General features: G+C 59.6%; 1 protein-coding gene across 1 annotated transcript in view; it reads right to left on the bottom strand.

Annotated features, from left to right (window-relative positions):
- RASGRF1 (Ras protein specific guanine nucleotide releasing factor 1) overlaps positions 1 to 22754 on the bottom strand; it is an 89794-nt gene extending 67040 nt beyond the window's left edge. Inside the window, exon 1 of the mRNA XM_030318532.1 lies at positions 22415 to 22754. Coding sequence (XP_030174392.1) covers positions 22415 to 22690 — 276 coding nt within the window. The 5' untranslated portion in view covers positions 22691 to 22754. The remainder of the gene's footprint in view (positions 1 to 22414) is intronic.
- Positions 22755 to 23212: the final 458 nt, after the last annotated feature.

Below are 23212 nucleotides of genomic sequence, written 5' to 3' on the forward strand. Positions count from 1 at the left end.
TGAGGCCTCGCCTCTGTCGCCCCTGCTCCGGGTGAAGCCGCGTGGCCGTGGCCAGTCTCCTAACATGGGTCCCATGCGTCTTGTCTTTGGAGACCCTGTCTAGACCCTGAGTGACCGAGCAGCGGCCGGTGGAGGGCTGGGCGTGGGGGCCTCAGGGGCGGGCACAGCCCAGAATCTTCACCGTGTCTCCTAACAAGCAGGCCCGGGGCGCCTTCGGGGCAGAGGCCGGAGGGCCTGCTGCGCGGGCAGCCTGGGGAGCCTCAGCTGGAGGAGGGAGAGCCAGCGGAGAGCAGGGCCTCCCTGGACCACAGACCCCGAGGTAAAGCACACCGCCCCCATGTCACAGGGAGCGGGGCTTGCCCGAGGCCCCCTCCGGGACACGGCTGCTCTCGGCCGGCGATGCTTCTGCGGCCCCGGCTGCAGAGTAAGTGGCCCAGGGGACGGGAGAGCAGTGCGGTCCCGTGTGCCCGCCAGCCTTCCCCCTGACGTTGGCTTACGCGGCCACGTGGCCCCGGTGACCAGCAGCCAGTGCTCACCAGGGGACAGTAAACTTGCTCCCAGCCACCTGAGTCATCACCAGTCCTGACTCTGGGCGGCTCAGGAACCAGACTGTGCTCCACGTGGGGCCTGGGGGGCGGGGGACACAGACAAGGATGGGGACAGAGTGGAGACAGCGATGGAGGGAGACGGAGAAGGGAGGCAGGGACAGAGACACAAAGCGGACAGAGGCAGTAAAATCCGCTGGGAAAGAACGGAGCCCCCACGCTGGTGAGCTCCAGGTTCCGGGAAGATGCTAGCAAGAAAGGAATCTGGAGAACTGAGCAAGGTTGAACGAGGGCCTAGGTCGCGCGCAGACAGACCCAGTAAACCGCCGGCCGTGTGGTGCCGGGAAGGCGGCCGGTCCCAGGCCGGTGCGGCCAAGGTGGCCCGTGGGTGTGCAGGTGCCTGCGACACGGTGACCGCCCTCCCTCGGAGCGGCTGCGGTGGGAGGTGTGATGTGGCTCCCGCAGGGGGGCGCCGGGCCGCAGTCCAGGGCTCCCCCGTCATCCGGCATTCTCTCCACGATTGGGAGGGGCACGCCCCAAGTTAAGGGACAAGTGGCCTCCTGGGAGAGAACGGGCACCGGACGTGGAGTCTGACCCACCGTGCGGCTCGGGGCCGCTGGGCCCCTTCCTCTGTCCTGCTCGGGCTCTCATCCGCGATGGGGGGCGGGGTGCTGGGTGGACGAGCTGGGCCGTCTGTGTCTCTGAGTTCCGTGATCTCCCTGTACACCTGCACCATCTATGTCTCTGTCCTCATGGACGTGTGCCTGCCCATCTGCTGGGTGGAGGGGAGGAGGGCACAGCCCGGCTGGAGGTGAGTGCTCTGTATCTTTCCTGGAGCTCAGGACAGGCCTGGGCCGGCTCCCGGTCTCCCCGTACAGCCCGTGGGAGGCCCTGGGGAGGCTCTGGCCTGGCGCCCTTCTGTCCCGCTCAGGTGTGTGGCCCGGGTGTGGCCTGGGGGCCTAGGCGTGGCCCTGTGTCTGCCAGGACACACACAGAGCTCCAGGTACTTGTCTGGATCTCAGTCTGGCCGGGGTGGGGGTGTCTGCTAGGCCCCCGTCCTTCTGTCACTGAGGATCACGGCCCCCTGAGGCCCCTCCTTCCAGGGGGTCTCACGCCTGACTGACTCACGGGCCGTGCACTGCTCAAAGCCGGGGCCGGGGTTGGCTACCTTCCTCTGGGTACTCCAGAGCCCCACACAGAGTCTGGTACCGAGTAAGTGCTGACGAATGGCTGAGGAAGGAAAGGATGAACAGACACCTGAAAGCGACATCCCGCTCCAGGGCTCTGATGATGTCTGCACAAGGCACCCTGCGGTCTGTGGTCCTTGTCCCCTTACTCTTATTAATATTCACGATAGGGGCGCCCGGGTGGCTCAGCTGGGTGAACATCCATCCGACTTCGGCTCAGGTCATGATCTCACAGTCCGTGAGTTTGAGCCCAGCGTCAGAGCCTGGAGCTCTGAGCCTGGAGCTTGCTTCAGATTCTGTGTCTCCCTCTCTCTGCCCCTCCCCTGCTCATGCTCTGTCTCTCTCCCTCTCTCTCTCTCTCCTCTCAAAAATAAACATCAAAAAAATTTAAAAAACTATTCCCGATAATACTGCCAATATGCCCCCTGAGCACTTGCTCTGTGCCAGCCATTCTGCCCGGCGTGGCTGCATTTCTCAGGGGTCCGGGCCCTGGTGGGGACGGCAAGACCCCGGGATGGGCACTGTGGGTGGTACAACTGTCCCTGTGCCCGCCTACTTCCCACTCTTCTCCACCTCCCCTGCCAGCATGGAGGGATGGGGCCGCTTCTCCAGGGGAAGCAGACCTCACAGTAGCAGCAAGGTTGGGAGAAGAGATCTCGGTGATGGGGTGAGAACAGCCGAAGTTAGGAATGCCCGGGGGTTTTTGAAGTGAGGGGAGGCCGTGGCCCCCGCTCCACTGAACCCAGCAGGTAGGCTTGATGTGTTCTGCCCCGACGTGTTCTGCCCCCACGCCCCCACCACAGATCTGTGCCCAGTCTCCACGGGGGTGTCCCCCGGACGTGTGGCTCTGGTGGCCAGGGGGCTTGCAGCTCTGGGCCCCACAGGACTGAAACAATCGGAGAGACGTTCCTGGCAGGCCACCTCCCCGGGGCACCGTGCAGACAACAGACTGACACCCACCCCGGGCTTCCCGTGACCACCCTTTCAGGATGAGGAGAGAGCACTTTTGCCTAATACATGGAAACCAACCCGGAGAGCCAGGCAAAATGAGGACACAGAGGAATATGTTCCCAAAGAAAGAACAAGATGAAACTCCAGTAAAAAAACCTTCGTGAGACTAAGACAGCTAATTTACCTGATAGAGGGCTCAAAGTAACAGTCCCGGAGAGGCTCACTGATCTTGGGGAAGAGCGGAGGGACACAGCGAGAGCCTCAACAGAGAGAAAACACAAGAAGGCGCCAAACAGGAGTCACGGAGGGAAGGATACAGTAACTCTGGACAACACACGAGGGGTTCAACAACACGGCGGACGAAGTCAGAAGACAGGACCGGTCATCTGGAAGCCAGGCACACACTGGAAAAGAGCAGCAGGAAGATTGCTCAGGGACCCAGGGGATAACACGCGGGGGACAGTGTTTGGGTAGTAAGGCGCCCGGAAGAAGAGAGAAAGGGACAGAAAAGTCATTTGAAGAAATAACGGCTGTGAACGACCCTGACCTGGGGGAGGAAACACACATCTGGGTCCGGGAAGCCCAGAGAGTCCGAAGGAAGGTGACCAAAGGAGCCCCATACCAGGACACACTATGACAGAAACATCAGAAGTTAAAGAGAAAGAGGGTCCTCAAAGCAGCAAGAAAAATCAGCTTCTTACGTACAAGGGAAACCTCACAAGACTATGAACAGATTTTTCAGCAGAAACTTCGCAGGCCAGCGGGAGTGGCGGGGTACAGTCGACGTGCCGAGGGAAAAACCTTCCGCCAAGGACACGCCAGCCGGCAAGGTCGTCATTCAGAACTGAGGGGAGAGAACGTTCTCCACACTGGCAGAAGCCACAGGGGCTCACCGCCACGGAACTGGCCGAGCAAGAGGCACTCGGGGGACTTCTTTGGGCTGAAAAGCAAGGGCGCTAGCGGGGAATGAGAGCACACGTGGGAGCGCAAATCTCACGGTAAAGCTGGACGTGTAGTAAAGACAGAGGCTCAATCCCTTACAAAGCTGGAATGAAGGTTAAAGGCAAAAGCAGTAAAAATAACTACAACCACAACAACGAGGGAAGGGGTAAAAATAAAAAAGATGTGAAACGTGACATGAAAAGCCTAACACGTGGGGGAGAGGGTGTAAAAATGTTAAGTTTTAGGATGTGTTCAAACTTAAATTGCTAGCTACTTAAACTAGACTGGGGTGCGCACACACACACACACACACACACACACGGGCACACCTCATTTCACTGTGCTCTGCTTACTGCATTTTGCACTTTTTTTTTTTTTTTTATTTTTGGGACAGAGAGAGACAGAGCATGAACGGGGGAGGGGCAGAGAGAGAGGGAGACACAGAATCGGAAACAGGCTCCAGGCTCCGAGCCATCCGCCCAGAGCCTGATGCGGGGCTCGAACTCACGGACCGCGAGATCGTGACCTGGCTGAAGTCGGACGCGTAACCGACTGCGCCACCCAGGCGCCCCGCATTTTGCACTTTTGTATACTACAGGTCTGCGACAAGCCCACATCAGACAAGTCCATCGGTGGTGCCATTCTCCCAACGGCATTTGCTCACCTTGGGTCTCTGTGTCACCTGTTAGTCATTCTCGCGGTATTTCAAGTTCTTTCGCTACTATTAATTTTATTACGGGGATCTGCGATTATGACTCACCGAAAGCTCAGGGGAGAGTTAACGTTGGTTAGAAATACTTTAAAATTTATGTAAGTACATTGTTTTCTCAGACATCGTGCTATCGCACATGTCCAAGAAATAATAAACTACAGGACGGCGTGGAGGTAACCTTAACATGCCCTGGAAAACCAAAAAATGCATTTGACTCGCTTTATCGCAACATTCACTTTATCGCCACGGTCCGGAACCGCACACGCAGTATCTCCAAGGTGTGTCTGTAGGCTGATGTATGTAGGTCACATGGTAACCACATAACGTAACACTGTAGAAAGGCATCAGACCACAAGGGAAGGGAGCAAGAAGAGAAGAAGGAACAGAGAGGAAATATGAGATGTGCAGAAAATAATGAACAAAATGGCAACAAGTACATACCTATCTGTAAGTACCACAAACAAAAATGGACTAAATTCTCCAATCAGAGGACACAGAGTGGCTGAATCAATTAAAAAAACCAAACAAACAAGACCCACCTATGTGCTCTCTATAACATGTAAGGACAGACAGATGTAAGGACACACAGACTGGAAACAAAGGGATGGAAAGAGATGCTTCACGCAAATGGAAACCAAAAGAAAGCTGGGGTAGCTACACTTACCTAAGACAGAAGAAACTTGGAAACAAAGCCCATAATTACGGACACAGATGGGCATTACTGATGATAAACGGGTCAAACCAGCAAGAAGAGACAACATTTTAAATATTTATGTATGCAACATACGCTTCATAAACACATGAAGCAAATACTAGAGACTGAAAAAGAGAAATGCACAGCAATGCAGTTAACAGTAGGGGACATGAACACCCCACTTGCATCAATGGATACATCATCCAGACAGAAAATCAACAAGGAAACAGTGGCCTTAAAGGACACATTAGACCAAATGGATCTGATAGCTCTACACAGAACAGTCCATCCCCAAACAGCAGAACACACATTCTGGTCAAGTGCACATAGAACATTCTCCAGGAGAGACCATATGTTAGGCCACAAAACAAGTGTCAATGAATTTAAGACTGAAATCACGTCAAGCATCTTCTCAGACCACGATGGTATGAAACTGGAAATCGCTTGCAAAAAGAAAACGGGAAAAAACCACAAACGTGTGAAGATTAAACACAATGCTGAACGACAAATGTTTCAATGAAGAAATTAAAAAAAACAAACAAACCCTTGAGGTGAATAGAAGCGAAAATGCAACATATCAGAATCTATAGGATCCAGCAAAAGCAGTTTTGGGAGGGAAGTTCGTAGCGATGCAAGAAATAAGAAAAAGCTCAAGTAAACAATCTAACTTTACACGTAAAGGAACTAGAAAAAGAGTAACAAAACCCAGCAGTTGTAGGAGGAAGGAAATAAAGATCAGAGCAGAAATAAATGAAATTGAGACTAAAAAAACAATAGCAAAGATCCATGAAAAGAAGAGTTGGTTCTTTGAAAAGACAAATAAGACTGATCAACGTTTAATTAGACTCAGTAAGAACAAAGGAGAGAGGACTCAAATAAAATCAGGAACTTTCGAAAGAGGGAAGTTACAACTGATACCAAAGAAATACGAGGGATCATAAGAGACTACTATGAACGATTATACACCAACAAATCAACAACTTAGAAAATTGTGTAAATTACGAGAAACATAGTCTTCTAAGACTGAATCATGAAGAAACAGAAAATCTGAATGGGTCAGTTACAGGAAGGAGATTGAATCAGGAATCAAAACCCCCCAACAGGCAAAAGTTGGGACCAGAAGGCTTCACTGGTGCATTCCACCAAACATTCAAAGAGGATTTAACACCTATCCTTCTCAAACTCTCACCAAAGAATCGAAGAGGCGTGAATGCTTCCAAACTCATTTTCCCAAGCCAGCATTATTACCCTGATGTCAAAAGCAGACAAGGACACCATCGAAAAAAGAAAGTCACAGGCAATATCCTTGATGAGCATACATACAAAAATCCGCAACAAAACATTAGCAAGCTGAGTGAACAACACATTGAAAGGATCACGTACTGCGACTGAGTGCGATTCATTCCAGGGATGCAAGGATGGTTTGACATCCACAAGTCAATCAGTGTGATAGACCATGTTAGCAAAATGAGGAATAGAAATTACGTGATCATCTCAACAGATGTAGAAAAAACACTTGAAGAAATTCAATATCCATCTGTGATAAAAACTCTTAACAAAGCAGGGTTAGAGGGAATATATCTCCACATGACACAAGCCACATGTGGAAAACCCACAGCTAACATCATCCTCAGTGGTGAAAAACAGCTTTCCCCGAGGGTCAGGAATGAGACAGAGGTCCACTCACCACTTTTAGTCTACACGATGTTGGAAGTCTCAGCCTCAGCAACCACACAAGGAAAAGAAGTAAAAGGCATCTGAGTTGATACCGAAAAATATAAAACGTTCACTATTTGCAGATAACATAATACTATACATAGAAAACACTAAAGACATCACCAAAACATTACTAGAACTGATAAACGAACTCAGCAGAGTCGTAGGATACAAAATCAACGTACAGAAACCTGTTGCATTTCTGCACAGCGATATTAAAACAGCAGAAAGAGAAATTAAGAAAACAACCCCATTTACAATTGCACCAAAAATAATAAAATACCCAGGAATAAACCTGACCAAAGAGGCGAAGACCCATATTCTGGAAAGTATAAAACGCTGAAGAAAAAAACTGAGGACGACACAAGGAAATGGAAAGACGTTCTGCGCTCTCGGATGGGAGACTTAATCCTGTTAAAATGGTTAAAATGTCCACATACCCAAAGCAATCTACAGATTCAATGCAATTCCTCTCAAAACGCGATGCCATTTTTCGCAGAAACGGAACAACCAATCCTTAAATTCGTGTGGAACCACGAAAGACCACAAGTAGCCGAAGCGGTCTTGAGAAAAAGGAAGCTGGGAGCATCACATCAAACTGTATTAGAAAGCTGTGGTGAGCCCAACACTACGCTATCGGCATGAAGGCGGACACGCAGATCAATGGAACAGAAGGGAGCAGAAGGAAACCCATGCTTACGCGGTCAACTGATCTACCACAAAGGAGGCAAGAATGTGCAATGAGAAAAAGCCTCTTCACCAAACGGTGCTGGGAGAACCGGACGGCCACGTGCAAAAGAATGACACTGGACCACTTTCTTACACCACACACAAAAATAAACTCAAAATGGATTAAAGATCTACATGTGAGACCAGAAACCATAAAAATCCTAGACGAAAACGTAGTCATGAAGCTCTTGACTTCACTCTCGGCGGTGTGTTTTTGGATCTGACTCCAAAGGCAACGGGAATAAAGGCAAAAATAAATAAACGAACGGAACTTCATCACAATAAAAACCTTCTGCACAGGGGCGCCCGGGGCTCCGTCCGTTAGGCGTCAGACTCTTGATTTCGGCTCAGGTCACGATCTTGTCATTTGTGGGATCGAGTCCCCTGTGTCAGGCTCTGTGCCGACAGCACAGACCCTACTTAAGATTCCCTCTCTCCCTCTCTCTGCCCCTCCCCTGCTCATTCTCTTTCTCTCTGTTTCTCAAAAACAAAACAAAACAAAACAAAAAAGCTTCTGCACGGCAAAGGAAACCGCCAACAAAACCAAAAGGCAGCCTACGGAATGGGAGCAGATATTTGCAAATCATATATCTGATACAGAGCTGATATAAAACGTATGGAGAGAGTTCATATAACTCAATAACAAAAAACGCAACATTCCAGTTAAAAAACAGGCAGAGGACCCGAACAGACATTTCTCCAAAGACGACACACATGACCAACAGATCCACGAAGAGACGCTCCACGTCACTCGTCAGCAGGGAAACGCAAACCAAAACCACAAGGGGATACCACCTCACACCTGTCAGAATGGCGAACATCAACAACACAGGGAACAACAGGTGTTGGCGAGGACGCGCAGAAAGGGAGCGCTCGCGCACCGTGGGTGGGAACGCAGACCGGTGCGGCCGCCGCGGAGAACGGTGTGGAGGGTCCTCGGGTTGGAAAAACAACGACCCTACCATCCGGCAACTGCACTTCCGAGTACTTATCGGAAGGAGACAAAGTCGCCGATTCCAAAACCCACCCGCACCCCCACACTCACAGCAACGTCACGTACGGTGGGCAAGACACGGAAGCCACGTCGGTGTCCGTCAAAGGATGAATGGATAAAGAAAAGTGGAACCTAAAAAACCAACCAAGCCAAACCAAACTCCCAGAAAAGTAGAGAACGGACTGGTGGTCACCAGAGGCGCCGGGGGTGGGGTGGGGTGGGTGGTCTGGGGCCCAGCCCGGTTCCACCGCAGCAGCCTGGACAGGGAGACGCCGGGCTGCGTCCCGCCGGCATGTTCCAGGAGGAGCCCGCCTCGTCGCTCGCGGGGCTGGGAAGCCATCGCCTCCCTGCTGTTCTGTGATCTTCTCTCCGGTTCTCCGCCTCTATCTATTGTCCTATCCGTGCACCTCTCTGCCCCTTTCTCGCTGGGTCGGTCCCTGCCCCTTGGGTCTCCACCCTCCCCGGGTCCCTCTCCCACACCTCTCGGCCTCCTTCCGCGGGGAAGGTGAGGTCGGCTGGCCGGGGCTGCGGGAAGGAGCACCCCGCACAGCTCCCCTCTTGGTCAGTCCTCCCTCTCAGGCTGGTGACAGGCTGCAGTCAGATCAGGGGCTCCCCGTTTCTCTCCTCCTGGTGCAGAAGTCCGGACCCATGTGCTCTGCCTCTGCCTCACTCTCCGCTCCCTCAGCTCCTTTCTGGCTCGTTCGGGTGGGTTTGGGACAGGCCTTCCGGATCCTGGAGCAGTATGGTCTGCGGTTAGGACGCGGGCTGAGGGAGGGAGGAGGGTTCGCCGACCTGCTCTGGCTCAGGTCCCAGGATCCACGGCGTCAGTGGGACCAGCCCAGCTCACCGGAGTCTTCCAGAACCAGGATGTCCTATCCCCAACTACCCGAAAACCTCACGCGGCTGGCAGTCTAGAAGGGAGCTGGGTGTTTCTGGGGTTCTGGATAAACACTGCCAACATCAGCCTTTTCTAGGGAGGAACAGTGACCCCGGGGACCACCGGAGCTCTTAAGATGGTCCCACAGCCTCAGATGGTGTCGGATCCAAGCTCAGACAGACCTCAGGCCGGCCCTGACAGCTTGAACCACCCCTGGGCCTCCCCAGAGAGACAAGGCCGAGCGGAGGCCAGAGGTGGGCCCCACAGAGTTGCAGGGTGGACGGCACACGTACTGGGGCCAGGGGCCCACTGGGACGTGACCAGGACCACATGTCAGGCACACTCAGAATGGTGCCCGACCAAGCAGGGCCACTCTGGGGCTTCTTAAAGTCTGAACTCAACCAGAATGATACGTGGGCCTCAACATGACCACAGGGCAGGACCCGCGTCACACCTACCACGACAACGTGACCACGTGGGACGGATCCCTCTACAGAACAGCAGCACCGTTCTGGAATCAGCGGTGGGGACACCCCAAAGCTTTCCGGTGCGATGCAGGGCCACACGTGTGGCTTCCCCGGGACGCCGTGTGGGGAGGGGTCGGTACTCACACGTTACACGTCATCGAGGATATGGGATAAACCCAGACACAAAGCTGGGGCCTCCTCTGGGAGGAGGATTCTGTACAGAATCTTAACGGGTCTCACGGGAGTTGCCGGAACAGACCCACAGGTGCCATGGAGGCGAACCTGCCACTGGACCACACTTGACCTTGTTACGGAAGCAGGCTCGACGAGCGACCCCGGGAGCGTCCGGGGCTGCAGGGAGGGGCCCAGAAGTCCACGCGGGGGCCTCCACATCCAGGACAGACCAGAGCGTCCCTAGACCTCAAGACGTGGGCACCTTGACTTGAAGGTTGCGATGGATCCAGAAACACTCTGAGCCTCAAAGCCAGACCGTTACAACAGCTCCAGGATTCTTTCAGGGGCCTTACCACGTCCCAGGGGCTTTGCCCACCCAACGGCTCCCACTGCCTGCTGGTGGCAGGCACGTCCTGCCCAGGCACGGTGTTCCTGGGGTCCTCAGGCCCGGGTCACAAGCTTCTACCATCCAGGGCGGCTGAGCAGACAGGAGCCCCCGGCAGCTGGGGGTGGGGTGGCTGGCAGGGCCCCCGCCTCCTGCTTTCTCCACCGTCCAGGACACCCAGCAGGACGCCCAGCTGGCGGGCAGGGTGACCACTGCCCCACGCTGCCCCCGACCAAGGGGCTCCCGGAGGACAGACCTCCAGTGCCGACCACGGGAGACCTGGGCCAAGCAGGACGGAGGGTCACCCCCCCCAGATGGCAGGGCCGGGCGCGTCTGGCGGTGCTCAGAGCCAGGGGGACACCGGACAGCCTCTTCTCTCTCACGGGGACACAGGCGCCACAGGGGCACACAGGTGGAATCCATCGTGGGAAACAAAGTTCTCCCGCGTTCACTCTCTGCCTGGGGGATTCTCCATGCACGAATCCAACCCACGTGTGTTCGGTCCCCACGGGGGCCCGCACACTGGTCACCTCACGGCTATCGATGACAAACGTGAAAGGCCTTCAGAAGGCCTGCTGTTCTTCGGACCCAGAGCTTCGCTCATCTCTTTCCTGCTCATTCTGCACTGCCAGGCGCTCCCACAATCCCTCTTCTCCCCCCCGCAAAGCCATTATCAGCTTGCGCTGTGAGGGCTTGCCTTTTTTTTTTTTTTTTAAGTTTGTTTATTTTTGAGAGAGAGAGAGGGGAAGGAGCAGAGAAAGAGAGAGAGAGAGGGACTCCCAAGCAGACTCTGCACCGTCAGCGTGGAGCCCGACCCGGGACTCAAACTCACGAACCATGAGATCATGACTTGAGCTGAAATCAAGTTGGCCGCTTAACCAACTGAGCCCCCCGGGCGCCCCTGTGATGGCTTTGTAGTGGTCTTTCCGGGAGAGCGGAGAGGCTCATTCTGGGCCCCGCACGCTCAGGCCCCTCCTGAGACCTGTTAAAGCAGGACCAGGGGCAGAGGGTCCGGGAAGGGGGATGGGCTTGGGGCGGCTAGTCTCGATGTCCACCGAGTGCTGGGCACCCCGAGGGGGCAATGCCCGGGCAGAAGCACTTCCCCCGCTGCCCGCCCCTCGCCCACCGGGAGCGCAGCCCTGGGGCGGCCGTGGGCAGGTGCCCCAGCGGTCACACCCAGGGTGTCAGGTATTTGCAACGGTGACGTGGAGAGGCAGCCGAGGAGCTGTGCATGGTGACCACCAAGAGCCAGAGAGAAGGCACAGAAGGAAACAAGTGTCTCAGAGGGAAGCGGGGACGGGGACTGGGTAGCGAGGGGGCTGGGCAGAGGCGTGTTCCCGGTCCAGGCCACGGAGGCCGCACGCAGGTTTTCTCCGAGGCTCCACGCGTCACCACCGCGGCTCTTCCAACAAAGTCCTTCCCTTTCCTTAAGCTGATCTGAACAAGCTCCCATTTCCGCTAAACGATTCCTGACCGAGACATGCCCCTGGAGCTCGGCATTGTGCCTTGGCCTTGGCACGGAGCAGCCTCCATTTGCTGAATGGGTGACTGAACACATCTGTCACACATCTGTCAGCGTGGCACAGAAGCCAGGCTTATTAATTAACAGCAAAGCCACAAGGCAGGTGACACTGTGCTCCCCAGGCTTGGGCGGCGGGGCTGGCCGTAAGGGGGGGGGGCGCACTGGCCTTTCACGACGGAAGTCCTTGGTTCTCGGGGACCACCGGAGGCCTACTCACGTCGTAAAGGCCCCGCGCAGTCCTGAGACGAAGGATACTTCCTGGAACTTACGCCACCACGGTTTTCAGATTCTGAAGATCTATCAGATCGTTTTCTCTTTCACAAAACGGGAAGGTTATCGCCCACCTCACAGAGATAATGCGAGAGTTCGTGGTTCATAAAAGTGCTTAACAATGGGTTTCGAACCCATCAAATCCTTTGCAAGTCTAAGGGGGGGTCTAATCAAACTACTGGTGGCAAGTTCCCAGGAAACACACACGCGTGTGCGTTCGCGAGCTGTGCAACAGCAGCCTCCAAAACCCCCTGGAATCTGTCTGTGACTGTGACCTTCTTTGAAAATAAGGTCTTGGGGCGCCTGGGCAGCTCAGTCAGTTAAGTGTCTGACTTCGGCTCAGGTCATGGTCTCACGGTTTGAGTTCGAGCCCCACGTCAGGCTCTGCGCTGACAGCTGGGCAAAGACACACAGGGAAAAAGCCAAGTGAAGAGACGGGCAGAGGCCAGAGAGCTGCGTCTGTGGGCCAAGGAGCAGCGGGGGTTGCCAGAAGCCATCAGAAGCTGGAGGAGGTCAGGGAAGTTCTTCCCTGGGACATCTGAGGGAGCACGGCCCCAACTTCAGACCGCTGGCCTCCAGAGCCCTGAGAGCCCACAACTGCTGTTTCAAAATAAAAAATGCCCACCCTGATCCCAACCCCCCCCCCCCCCCCGCCGCGCGAGTGCGTACTCGAGAGGCTTGGGGGTCACGAACCCAGGGGTCGCAGCTGTGCCAAGGTCGAGGGTCACGGGGAGCGGGCGATGGCTGGCGGCCCGTGCAACACTCCACTTCCCGTCTCTTCTCATTCCTGATATTCGGCTGGTCAGCAAGGGTCTCACTCTGGAATCTCCAGACGCTGTGCCTTCCCCCATCCCGTGCCGCGCCCTGCTTCGAGGCTTCAGCTCCGCCCACGTGGACCACCGAACGGCCCCCTGTGCTCCCCCTGGCCCCGGTCTCCATCCTGCTTGGCCAGAGCCCAGACCCACTGCTTGCCGCCTGCTTCTAGCTGAGCGACGGAGGCGCCGTCCCTGCTCAACTCTGCTGCCCTGTCCCCCAACAGGTCCTGGCTCTTCCCTCCCGCTCCTCCTTCGGGACTGTGGTCCAGCTGGCCCCGGGCCTCGGCCGGACCTCTCTGCTGGGTGCTGCTTTTCCCGGTCCAGAGGGGGCTGTGCCGGAGAACCCCGAGCGCTCTCGTGCACACGTGTGCGTGCGTGTGTGCACACGCCCCGGCCTGGATCCCGCCCCCCCCCCCCCCCCCCGCCGCCGCATGAGGGCCGTCCATCCAGGCTCCCCCTCAGGTCCCTTCCATACCTCTCACGGTCAGACTTCCCAGGGAGGCCGCCCTGTTCCCCGGCCCCTGCAGGGAGGGGTCCCGTCCCACCCGGGCCAGGTCACCCCGGAGTGTCCTCGGCTGCCCCCCACCCCCACTGCTTCTGCAGCACAGAACTCGCTCCTCAAATGCTGCTGCCCCAGCCACGCCAGTCTCGTGCCCGCCACACGGCACACTCCCGAGCGGGCCCGCTCTCTGGAAGGACTGGCCTCCCCGGGCCGGCGCTGCTCCCGCGTCACTCCTTGGACCGACCAGCTGTCCCGCTCCCGATGCCCCGCCCCGTCCCATACGGCTCGAGAGGGGTCTGGATCCTGCCCCTGCTCCGAGGGGCCTCGGAGCTCTCCAGCTGGAATCCTCCCAGGGCCTGGTTACCGCACCGGGCTCGGCCCGGGCCCCGGGCCCCGTGTCCGTCTCAGGCCCCATCCAGCTCCCGCCTCCCATGGGGCTTGGGCTGTGTGTCCCTGCGGCCCTCCCCGGCCGGGACTGAGGCCCGCTGCTGCCGACACCTCACGGCTCACTGCCGGCCCGGCCAGAACGGGGATGAGTGGCTACAGGGCCGGCCCCCCTCAGAGTCAGCCTTGAACTAGGCGGTGCTCAGCCCGAGGCCTGGGACCCGTGTCAGCCTCGACGAGCCTCTACTGCCGGGTGGTCTCTGTCTGAAGCTACTCCTGCCCGAGGAGCCAGGGCCACGGAGGTCCTGCGTGGCTGGTCCGGCACGAACATCTTTCAGTCCATGCCACCCACCCCCCCCCCCCCCCCCCCGCAGACCCGTCCCGGCCTGGCCCTGCCACCGACCAGATCTCAGGACGTTTGCCGAATTCAGGAACAGGCTCCAGTGTGGCGTCGGCCTCCGTCAGGAACCCGGTGGGAAACTTCTTGGGGGGAAGGGCCGGCTCAGTAGCCGGGCACACGGGCCTCAGCGGGCCCCTACGGCCCCCATGCGATGTCCCACGGGTCCCTTCCTGCCCGAGCTGCCCTGCTGCCCCCCGGCTGGGCTCCCACAGACCCGGGCTCTGCTCTGCACCGGCACTGGCCCCCCTGTGCTGCCTCTGTCTACCGGAGGCGGGGGGGGGGGCTCCTCGCGGGGGGAGGGGCTCCTTGCTGGACGGCGAGCCCCTCCAGGGCAGGCCCTTCCTTCTATCCCGTCCTCCTGGCCCCGGGCAGCACGGGCCTGGCTCCCAGGAGGCACCAGCAACTCTGCGGAACAGAACGCCTCTTCTGCTTCTAGAATTCTCTTCCTCATTACTTCAGGGGAAACCCGGTGGCCAAAGTGCTTCTCCCGGCGCCTGCCTAGGGATGATGGTCACTGAGCATCAGGACAAGGGGAGGCCTGGCCCGGACCTGCCCCTGCAAGTGTGAACCCACCGGGCTGAGCCCGGCTTCTGCCTCCTGCCGTTACGCCCGCCGTGAGGCGCCTGGCCTTCCCCCCACTGCTGGGAATGTGTGTGAGGGGGAACTGTGTGTCGCGGATGCTCTGGCGGCACCCAGGCAGATGGCCTGCGGGACACAGTGGCTGGAGGCAGACGGCGGGGACGCCGGAGCTCCGCCCACAGGCACAGGAGGCCGGCACTTGCCTGCTGCCACTGGGCTGAAGCCACGTGACTGGCCTCGTCCGCTGAGCTGAGGCCAGAGAGGGTCACTCCTGGGGGGGGGGGTGGCCGCGGAGGCAGGTGTCAGCACGAATCTCCATCAGCCTGGGCCCCCAGTGATCATGGCACCAGGCGCACGGGGCGTGAGAGGCACCGACAAGAGACACATGTTCCCGCGTTCACGCAGATGGCGGTTGTTACGGCAGCTGAGCGCGGCCCGTCCTGACTAGTGCACGGCCCGGAGGCCACCCCCACGTCCCGGTGAGGGGGGACGGCAGCCTGGACCAGAGCTGGGGGAGGCAGACGCCAAGTGGGTGGGTGTGAGATGTGCAGGGGGCAAGACGGACGGGGCTGGGGTGGCCAGCAGGGACGGAACGAGCTCCTGCGGGCATCGCTCCCCGTCCCCGCGCCAGGGACAGACTTGCCGAGACCTTTCCAGAAGCGCCCAGGTTCTCCGGGTGAAGAATTACCACCCATCTTAATATCCGGGCTCAGGGCCTGCTGTCATTGGCTGCAAGCCCGTCAGAGCCGCCAGGCCCCAGGGTCACTGCTCCGCTGAGCGAGAGGCTGGTCACGCAGGCGGAACCCGAAGCCGCAGCAGCCACCGCTTACTGACAAGACCCACTGGGGCTGTGCCAGCGCTTTTCAAAGAGCCACTGGTTTAAGCCTCGGAGCAGGGGGCCGAGGGAGGCTCCATCACGGCCTCCACGTCACAAGCAGGCAGGCCGGGGCTCAGGGAGCGTGACCACCCCCCAGCTACGAGGGGGCAGAACCCGCAGGAACGCTGGTCCGCGTGGCTCGAAGCCCGTGGCTACCACCTAATGCTGCCTCCCTGCCTGGGTGGGGTGGCTCGTCCTCAGTGAGCGAGCTGACGACCGGGCTCTGCATCTGAGGGGCCGTGTGCCCCTCTCTGGGGAGGGGGTGGGCATGCCCACTGCACCACAGGTGCCCACGCGGAGGCGTCTGGGCCCCTCCCGGGTCCACGTGTCCCCGGCGCTCCCGCATACACTTCAGGGGGCTGAGTCCTGTTCTTGGCTGTGTGCACATGGGCGCCGGCTCCGGGCTCCCACGGGTTCCGGGGAGACCGGACCGTGGGATGTGGATGCCTGTCTTGGCCTTGACGCTCATGGGATTCGAATTGCGAGGCTCCCACCCAAGCAGAAACAGAAGCTGCTTCGTAGAAGTCACCGGAGCGACAGTGACATATTTTCACTTGCTGCTGATTCTTTTTCTTGGCAGAGAATGGTAAACTCCACCACCGCCCCCGGCCCAGGCCTGTGTGCTGAGCGTGGCGGAGGGCTCAGGTCCCGGAGGCAGGCGGGCGAGGGGCCCGGGTCCGCCTGCCGGCTCTGCCGCACGCTCTCTGTAATCCCGAGGGAGTCCCTGATGTCTCTGAGCCTCAGTTTTGTCGTCTCGAGAATGGGTTAGCAGTGGCTGCTGAGAAGACTCAGCAGGGGCCGGACGTGAAACCGCACCCTGGTGCCCGGCACGGATCGGAGGTGCTCTGCGAACCGTGTTCCCCACTCTCCTGTGCTCACTGGTCTAGCGTCGCGAAGCGCTCGGTGACGAGGTCACCCGCGGCCGAGTCCACCTTCACTCTACGCGAGAGCTCAGGCCGCAGAGCGCTGCCTTTGGGTGAAGATGAAACTTCCTGAAGCCACTAGTAAAGATGACGTTTCACGTGGGCCCCTACTACGGACAGTGGTTAAAAGTGGGGCTGCTCCCTCTGATGAGGGCTGCGGCCCCCACTCCACTGTCCTGATGGTGGTCACCGAGGGTCCCTGCAGAAGCCCCAGGGCTCCTCAGATGGCAGGGAAGCCGTAGGTTAGGGGCCGAGGAGAGGGGCCTGTGTGTCGCGTCACAGTCACCGGGTGGACAGGAGGCTCAAACCCGACCTCCGCTCTTGGGCCTTGGCAAACGCTCCGGGCCCCGGTCCTCCTTCCACGAGGGTGCAGTGACAGAACTCTCTTGGAAGCGTCAGGAACCGAGCTGTGGGTGCGGGCACCCCGGCAAGTCGGCGTCCACGGTGCTGGCTGCCTTTGCGGAGGGGGCAGGGACAGTGGACGGGCCAGGCCGGGCACGTGTCGGTCCAGCCAGACCCTCCGAGCACCCCCTTCTAGCAGTCCAGCCCGTCGGCGCCTACCCTGCTTGCCTGGCGGCCTCTGTCTCTGTGAGTAGCCTCCCCACACTTGGGGTCACTGCACCTGCAGTCACCACACCTGGGGTCACCTCACATTTGACCCATGACCTCCTGGGATGGACTCGCCATCATCCACCACCCCCCACCCCGGGTCTGCTCCCCTCCCATGTCTCTCTCTGCTGGTGGCACCGCGTCTGCCCCAGGCTGAGGTCGGCAGTCGGACGTCAGGTTCCACCCTGTCCAGCTGGACCGCAGGTCCTGCCAGGGGCACCTCAGTGTCTGTAAACAGCCTCTGTTGTAAAGACCCGGCTGCTGCCCGGGGTTCAGCAAGCCCCCCAACTACTAGCTACGACAGCCCCATCGGCCTCTGCCCTGGCTGGCCCCGATCTCTTGCACCTGTGTTCTGCGGGGGGGGGGGGTGTCCCCTGATCTTCTGCACCTGTGTTCTGGGGGGGGGTTCCCCCGATTTCCTGCACCTGCGTTCTGGGGGTGGTGTCCACTCACAAACCACCAGCCAAACACACGGTCTTTGCAGACCGTGACAATGGCGTGGATGGAGAAAAGCCCCGGTGTGTGGTGAGAGAAGCCTAAGGAGGTGGCTTCTACACAGAGACCTCGGAGGCAGGACTTGGTCACTGAAGGGCCTGGGCAGGGAGGTCATTCCAGGCGGAGGAAGTATCTGCTAAGGCCCTGAGGTAGGAAAGCAGAGGCTGCTGCAAGGTGTGGAGGGGCAAAATGTGGACGGTGGGGCAGGGCTGGGGGGGGCAGAGGCTGGGTCCCAAGGGTGCCCCAGGTCATGGCTGGGAGTTCGCATTTTTTCCTAAAGGCAACGGGAGCCACTGATGGCCTCACAGGCTTGGTGCCGCGACCTGACATGCGGTTAGACCACCCTGGTGGGGGCTGTGTGTGGGGGGGGGTGAGGGGGACAGCGTGAGCAAGGGTGTTCAGTGACCCCAGCTGGGCACGAAGCAGGGGAGGGAGAGCTCCCAACACTTGGCCGTAACTATGGGAGTGAGCCCAGGGAGGGCTCCCCACCCCACCGCGAGCTCTTTGAAGACCAACATTAAGCTTTATTTTTCTCTGTAGCCGCAGGACTGAGCCCGGGTCTGGCGCCTCGAGCCCGAATGTTTGCTACACAAATGGTAGTGTATTTTAGTGCAGCTGTGTGTCCTCTGGTCCGGTCCCATCACCCCACTGTCACCAAGCAGACGAACAGTGACCTGGCATTTCCTTGTCCCAGTTAAGGTATAATTACCGAGCCTCTTCAACCTCGTTTCAGCTCTAGAGACGTAGGGGGGATGGAACGGGCACCCCACACAGTTAACCCTGGGGCCCCGCACCTGCCGGGTCGGGGGGGGTGGCGCACCGTGGGCCCTTCTGCAGGTGCCAGCGTCCGCAGTCTGAGCCCCGGTTCTGCGTCTCAGGGGGCTGCTTCTGGCACAACCTCACCCCCTCCCTCCAGGTTTGCAGGTTTCTGATTGGCCAAGAAGCTGAATGTGCTAGAGCAACGGGAGGGCAAGCTTCGTGGTGAAGACGGTGCCGTGGCTGCGGACCGGGAGAGCCCGAGGAGTCTCAGCTCGGCCCCCGCCTTGCCGGTGGCACCGCCAGCCAGTTTCCTCATCTGTAAATCGGGCACGCTCGCAGCTTTAGGACTGTTGTCGATGTGAACGCTCCAGGCCGACCAGGAACACGTCCCGTGAGGAGCGGGAATGGGGCTCCACCTTATCTCCGGGGAAAGGCACCCAGTTGGGGGGAGGGGGGACAATCGGTGCTCTGGGCCCCCCCAACCCCCCCCCCCCCGGCCTCTGGAGCCTCCGCCCACATCAGTGCTGAGGTTCCCGTGGAAGGGGTCTGTGTCCCTTCCCATCTGTCCTAAGTGAATCGGGAAGAGCCTGGGGTCCGCGGCTGGACCCCCTGTGGTTGGTGGGGCGAAGAAGGGGCTGGGGTTGGATGGGCAGGGTTGCCTAGTGAGAAGCTGAGGCCGGAAGCTGTATTTCAGAGGGCTCAGCACGAGGGTGGGGCGCTCAAGGCCAGAGCACGGCTCCCACACCAAGAGTCAGCCTGTAGGGAGGCTGATTCCAAACCCGAAGTCCAGGGCACCGGGGTTGGGAGGAGAGGAAGTCAGCACTGAGTGAGCAGGGGCAGGAGGTGACGGCGGCCGTGCCAGTCCGCCTTCATGAGGTGTGGGGTCCCAGGTCAGGGCTCCAGCACACCGGGGCTGCATGAGGTGCGGTCAGACCCGCACGGAAGCAGCCAGAGGCCAGGGCATCCCCCGAGGCTGAGCCTGGTGCTGGGGTCTGGGCCCCCAGAGCACCTGCAATCCATCCTGCTGGAGAATCTGCACCAGGCGAGTGCCCGTATTTAGGGTCTGGGGGCTGTGACCATCCAGCTTCCTAGGCCCGCGACACAGCGACAGGACCTGGACCTAGCACGCAGCAGGCCCCAGGGCACGAAGCGATGAATTAACACGAGAGACCCCGAGTTCGGCTCTACAGGTGCTCCCTGTGCACCTACTATGTGCTCTGTTCCTGACGCATTCCTGCTTGTCCGGGGGGAAGCCACCTGCTTCGACCCAACACAAAGACATCCTGGTAACACGGCGGCTTCACAGATACCGGCCGGTCCGGTCAGCCTGGGCACCTCCGAGGCCCTGACCAGGGCACCCCACCACACGCCCAGCCGGTTCCGAGTCTGGGCTTCCTGTGGGCCCAAATGCCAGGCAGGCCCGGTGACGGGATGGCCCGGAGCCAGGCTCGCACTCTGGGGCCCCAGGGGGTGCCATGGGGCACCCAACCCCACGAGAGATACAGGTCAGCTGCTGAGACTATCGGTTTTACTCTGAAATTTAGAACCGAAACGTTACAAATTCTTACAAACACGCACAGGCCAGAGAAGGCGAGTGGACTTTTCCCGCTCCGGAGCGGGACAGAAGGGACATCTAACGCAAGTGCCTGAGACCAAAATACATGTCCCTAACGGAATCTGCACCCGAGCTGGGCCGCATCAGATCGTCACCTCCTAATCTTCTCACGCCACGAGCCCGCTCTCTGAACACATCTGGGGATGCCCGATCGGTGGCATTCTGGGGACACAGCCCTTAACATGTGAGCATATCATCTCTGGGTTTTGCACTCCTGTCCCGTCCAAAATCTGCTGCTAGCATGATTCGTTACCTGAGCCAAGACTGATTTGGGATCAAGACAAGATCTCCTCTTCAGGAATTCTTAGACATTGGATGAATTCTAGGTCTGATTCTGCCCTGACTTACTCTGTGGGGATAGGTGACCCCCCCCCACTCTCTGGTCCCGTTTGGCTATGTGTGAACTCTCTCTGAGCTGCCTTTCAGCTTTAACATTCTGTGTCTGGCCTTTCTTTATTCCCTGCCCAAGCGGGTGGAGATCCGACTACAATTTATTTAGACCCAGCTAAAACGTGTTGTGAGCATGCTTTCGTATACGTTATTTGCCCGCGTTCTAGAAATCTCAGAAGAGTAGGTGCTATTACCTCCATTAGCTAGATTACAAAACAGAGGCTCAGAGAAGTTGAGCGTGTGCGCTGAGGTCGTGGCGCGGAGATTCAGTCTCAGGCCTGCCTCCGGCTTCCGAGGGCTGAGAACAGAGGCTGGGAGCCTCACAGCCACTCAGCTCCCTCCACCCCCCCTGTCCAGCGCTCTGCTCAGGTGTGGGGGATGCAGGTGGGCTCCAGCTGGGCCTGGGGCTGCAGGCTGCCGGCAGGCGCAGGTGGACTTGGGCTGGCAAAGGATGGCAATGTTCCGGAAGGCCCGTGAAGACAGCCTATCGAGGGCTGAGAGCGGCGTCTTTGGCCCAGCCTGGGTCTGGGTCTCCCAGGTGAGTCCTCTAGGCCCCGTCTGTGCTTGGAGCCCAGGAGCTGCCAGCTTTCTGCTCGGCGTTGCCATCGGCGACCCCGGAGATGGGCCCTCGAATATTCTCGTCCACATTTCCCAGTCCCCAGAAATCATCCAGCACCAGCAGACAAGGGCAGGGAAGGAAGGGGCGTACTGCAGACGCCGGGCTCAGACCCGTCCCCACAACACGGTGGGCCGAGCAGGGTTTTTATTCCCAACACTTGGGCCACTTCCATCACCACTGGTCTCCATGCAGCAGTGGCTTTGAGACCCCAGTGCTCTTTTCTGAGCCTGAGCGGCCGACTGGTGGTATGACACTGGGCAAGTAAATTTCTCCCTGTGGGCCTCAGCGTCCTCCTCCAGGCAACAGCTAGCTGGTCGGAGCCCCCACGGATCTCGGGTCCCTTCCAGCGATGACATTTTAGGAACCACTATCTTTGACTTTCCCTTCCCAGAGGCATGGAAACGGAGCAGTCGCCTCTGGAGAGCGCATCGAGCTTAAAAATTGCCCTCGCTCTCGGTCGCTCCTCCCTCCCTCCACGCCAGAGGCGCACCCCCACCCCGCCCTGGCCCTCGGGCAAATCCAGGCCCGGCCCGTAGTCCTGCAGCTCGGGAAATGCGAGGGCAGCGGGACTGCGGCGGTGGCGGAGTCGCAGCGGGAGGGGGAGGAGAGCAGCGCCCGCCTGTCCCGCGGCCTCCGCAGCAGCCCTGGCCCTGGTCCCCGCGCGCCAGAGGGGGTTCCTGGCACACCCGGGTCTGGTGCTCGGGCCTGGGGCCGGCCGGGAGCTCATCGCGCCCGATGGCACCGAACCGACCCCAGCGGCCCGCACCCCCCAACTCGGCAGAGCTAGGGCGGGCTCTCCACTCCGAGCGGCGGTGGAGCAGGGGACCCAGGCGCTCGGACGCCTCCGTCTCGCCCTCTCCAGGCCTGGAGCAGACTGTCGGGGCTGTCGGGGGCCGCGGGGTGGCAGTGGGGGTGGGGAGCACCATTTCTGGCTGGATGTCGGTCCTCATTCATCGTCTATCCCCGGTCCCCCGGAACCCCGTCTCCTCCCGCACCCCGTCGCCCCCCAGCGCCTCCGCGTCTCGGCCCCTGCGTCCCCGCCTCCCACGGAGCTCTCCGGGTGAAGGGCAGCCGCAGCCCGCGCCTACTCCCTGCCCGCAGTCCCTGCCCCCTCTGCCCGCCGCGGGGTCACCCGCCCGCCAGGGCCCAGCCTCCACTCGCACCGAAGGCGCCCAGAGGGGAGGGACCAAAGTTCGGGCGCCGCGGGCCGGCGGAAGGCCCCGGGGTGCCGAGGGTGGCCGCGGCGGGGGCGCTGGGAGGTCAGACGCGGCGGCGGCCTCACCTGTTTCTCCAGCGGCTCCTTGGCCGAGAGCGCAGGCTTGGGGGAGGGCGCGCGGTCGCAGACGCAGCCCTCCAGCAGGTAGAGCCCCGAGGGCCGCGAGCTCGAGTCGCTCTCGAAGTAGAAGAGAAGGTTCTGCAGCAGCGCGAACCACTTGGTTTGCCATTTTGTGTTGTCCGAACTCCGCTTGCTCAGGTAGCCTTTGCGCGTGCCGTCCTTGCGCGCCAGCAGTCCCAGGGACGCGACGTGGCCATCGTTCAGCCGGATCCCCTTCTGCATGGTGCTCCGAGGCCAGCGAGACCCCACGCGCTTACATCTTCTCCGCGCGACACCCCGCGGCCCCCCGTCCGTGCGCGCGGCGCGCTGCCTCTCTCCGGCGCTCGCTCGCTCGCTCGCTCGCTCCTGGTCGCTCTCCCCTCCCCCCAAATATCTACACTCCGGGAGCTGGCGCCGGGCCGCGGCTTCTGATAGAGAGATGTACCATTCCCCGCCGGAACTTCTTCTCCGCCCCGCGGCGCCCCCGGGCCCCGGAGAGGCCGCCCGACCCTCCCCCGGCGCCGGGCAAACTGAGGGACTGGCGAGCTGCGCGCGGGCGAGGGGCAGGCGGAGTCATGTGACGCCGATCCCTCGAAGAGCCCGTGTGAGCAGCGCGGACAGAGACACGCACGCAGCCCGCCGAGGCGCAGAGCGGCGCGCAGGCTGCACCTTGGCGCCCCCTCCCCCTCCCCGGACGCGGACGCACACACAAGCACACGCGCAAACCCTGCCCCTGTCCCGGCGGTCTCCCCTGCTCCCCTTCGG

This window comes from Lynx canadensis, chromosome B3 (assembly GCF_007474595.2).
Source record: "Lynx canadensis isolate LIC74 chromosome B3, mLynCan4.pri.v2, whole genome shotgun sequence".
NCBI lineage: Eukaryota > Metazoa > Chordata > Mammalia > Carnivora > Felidae > Lynx > Lynx canadensis.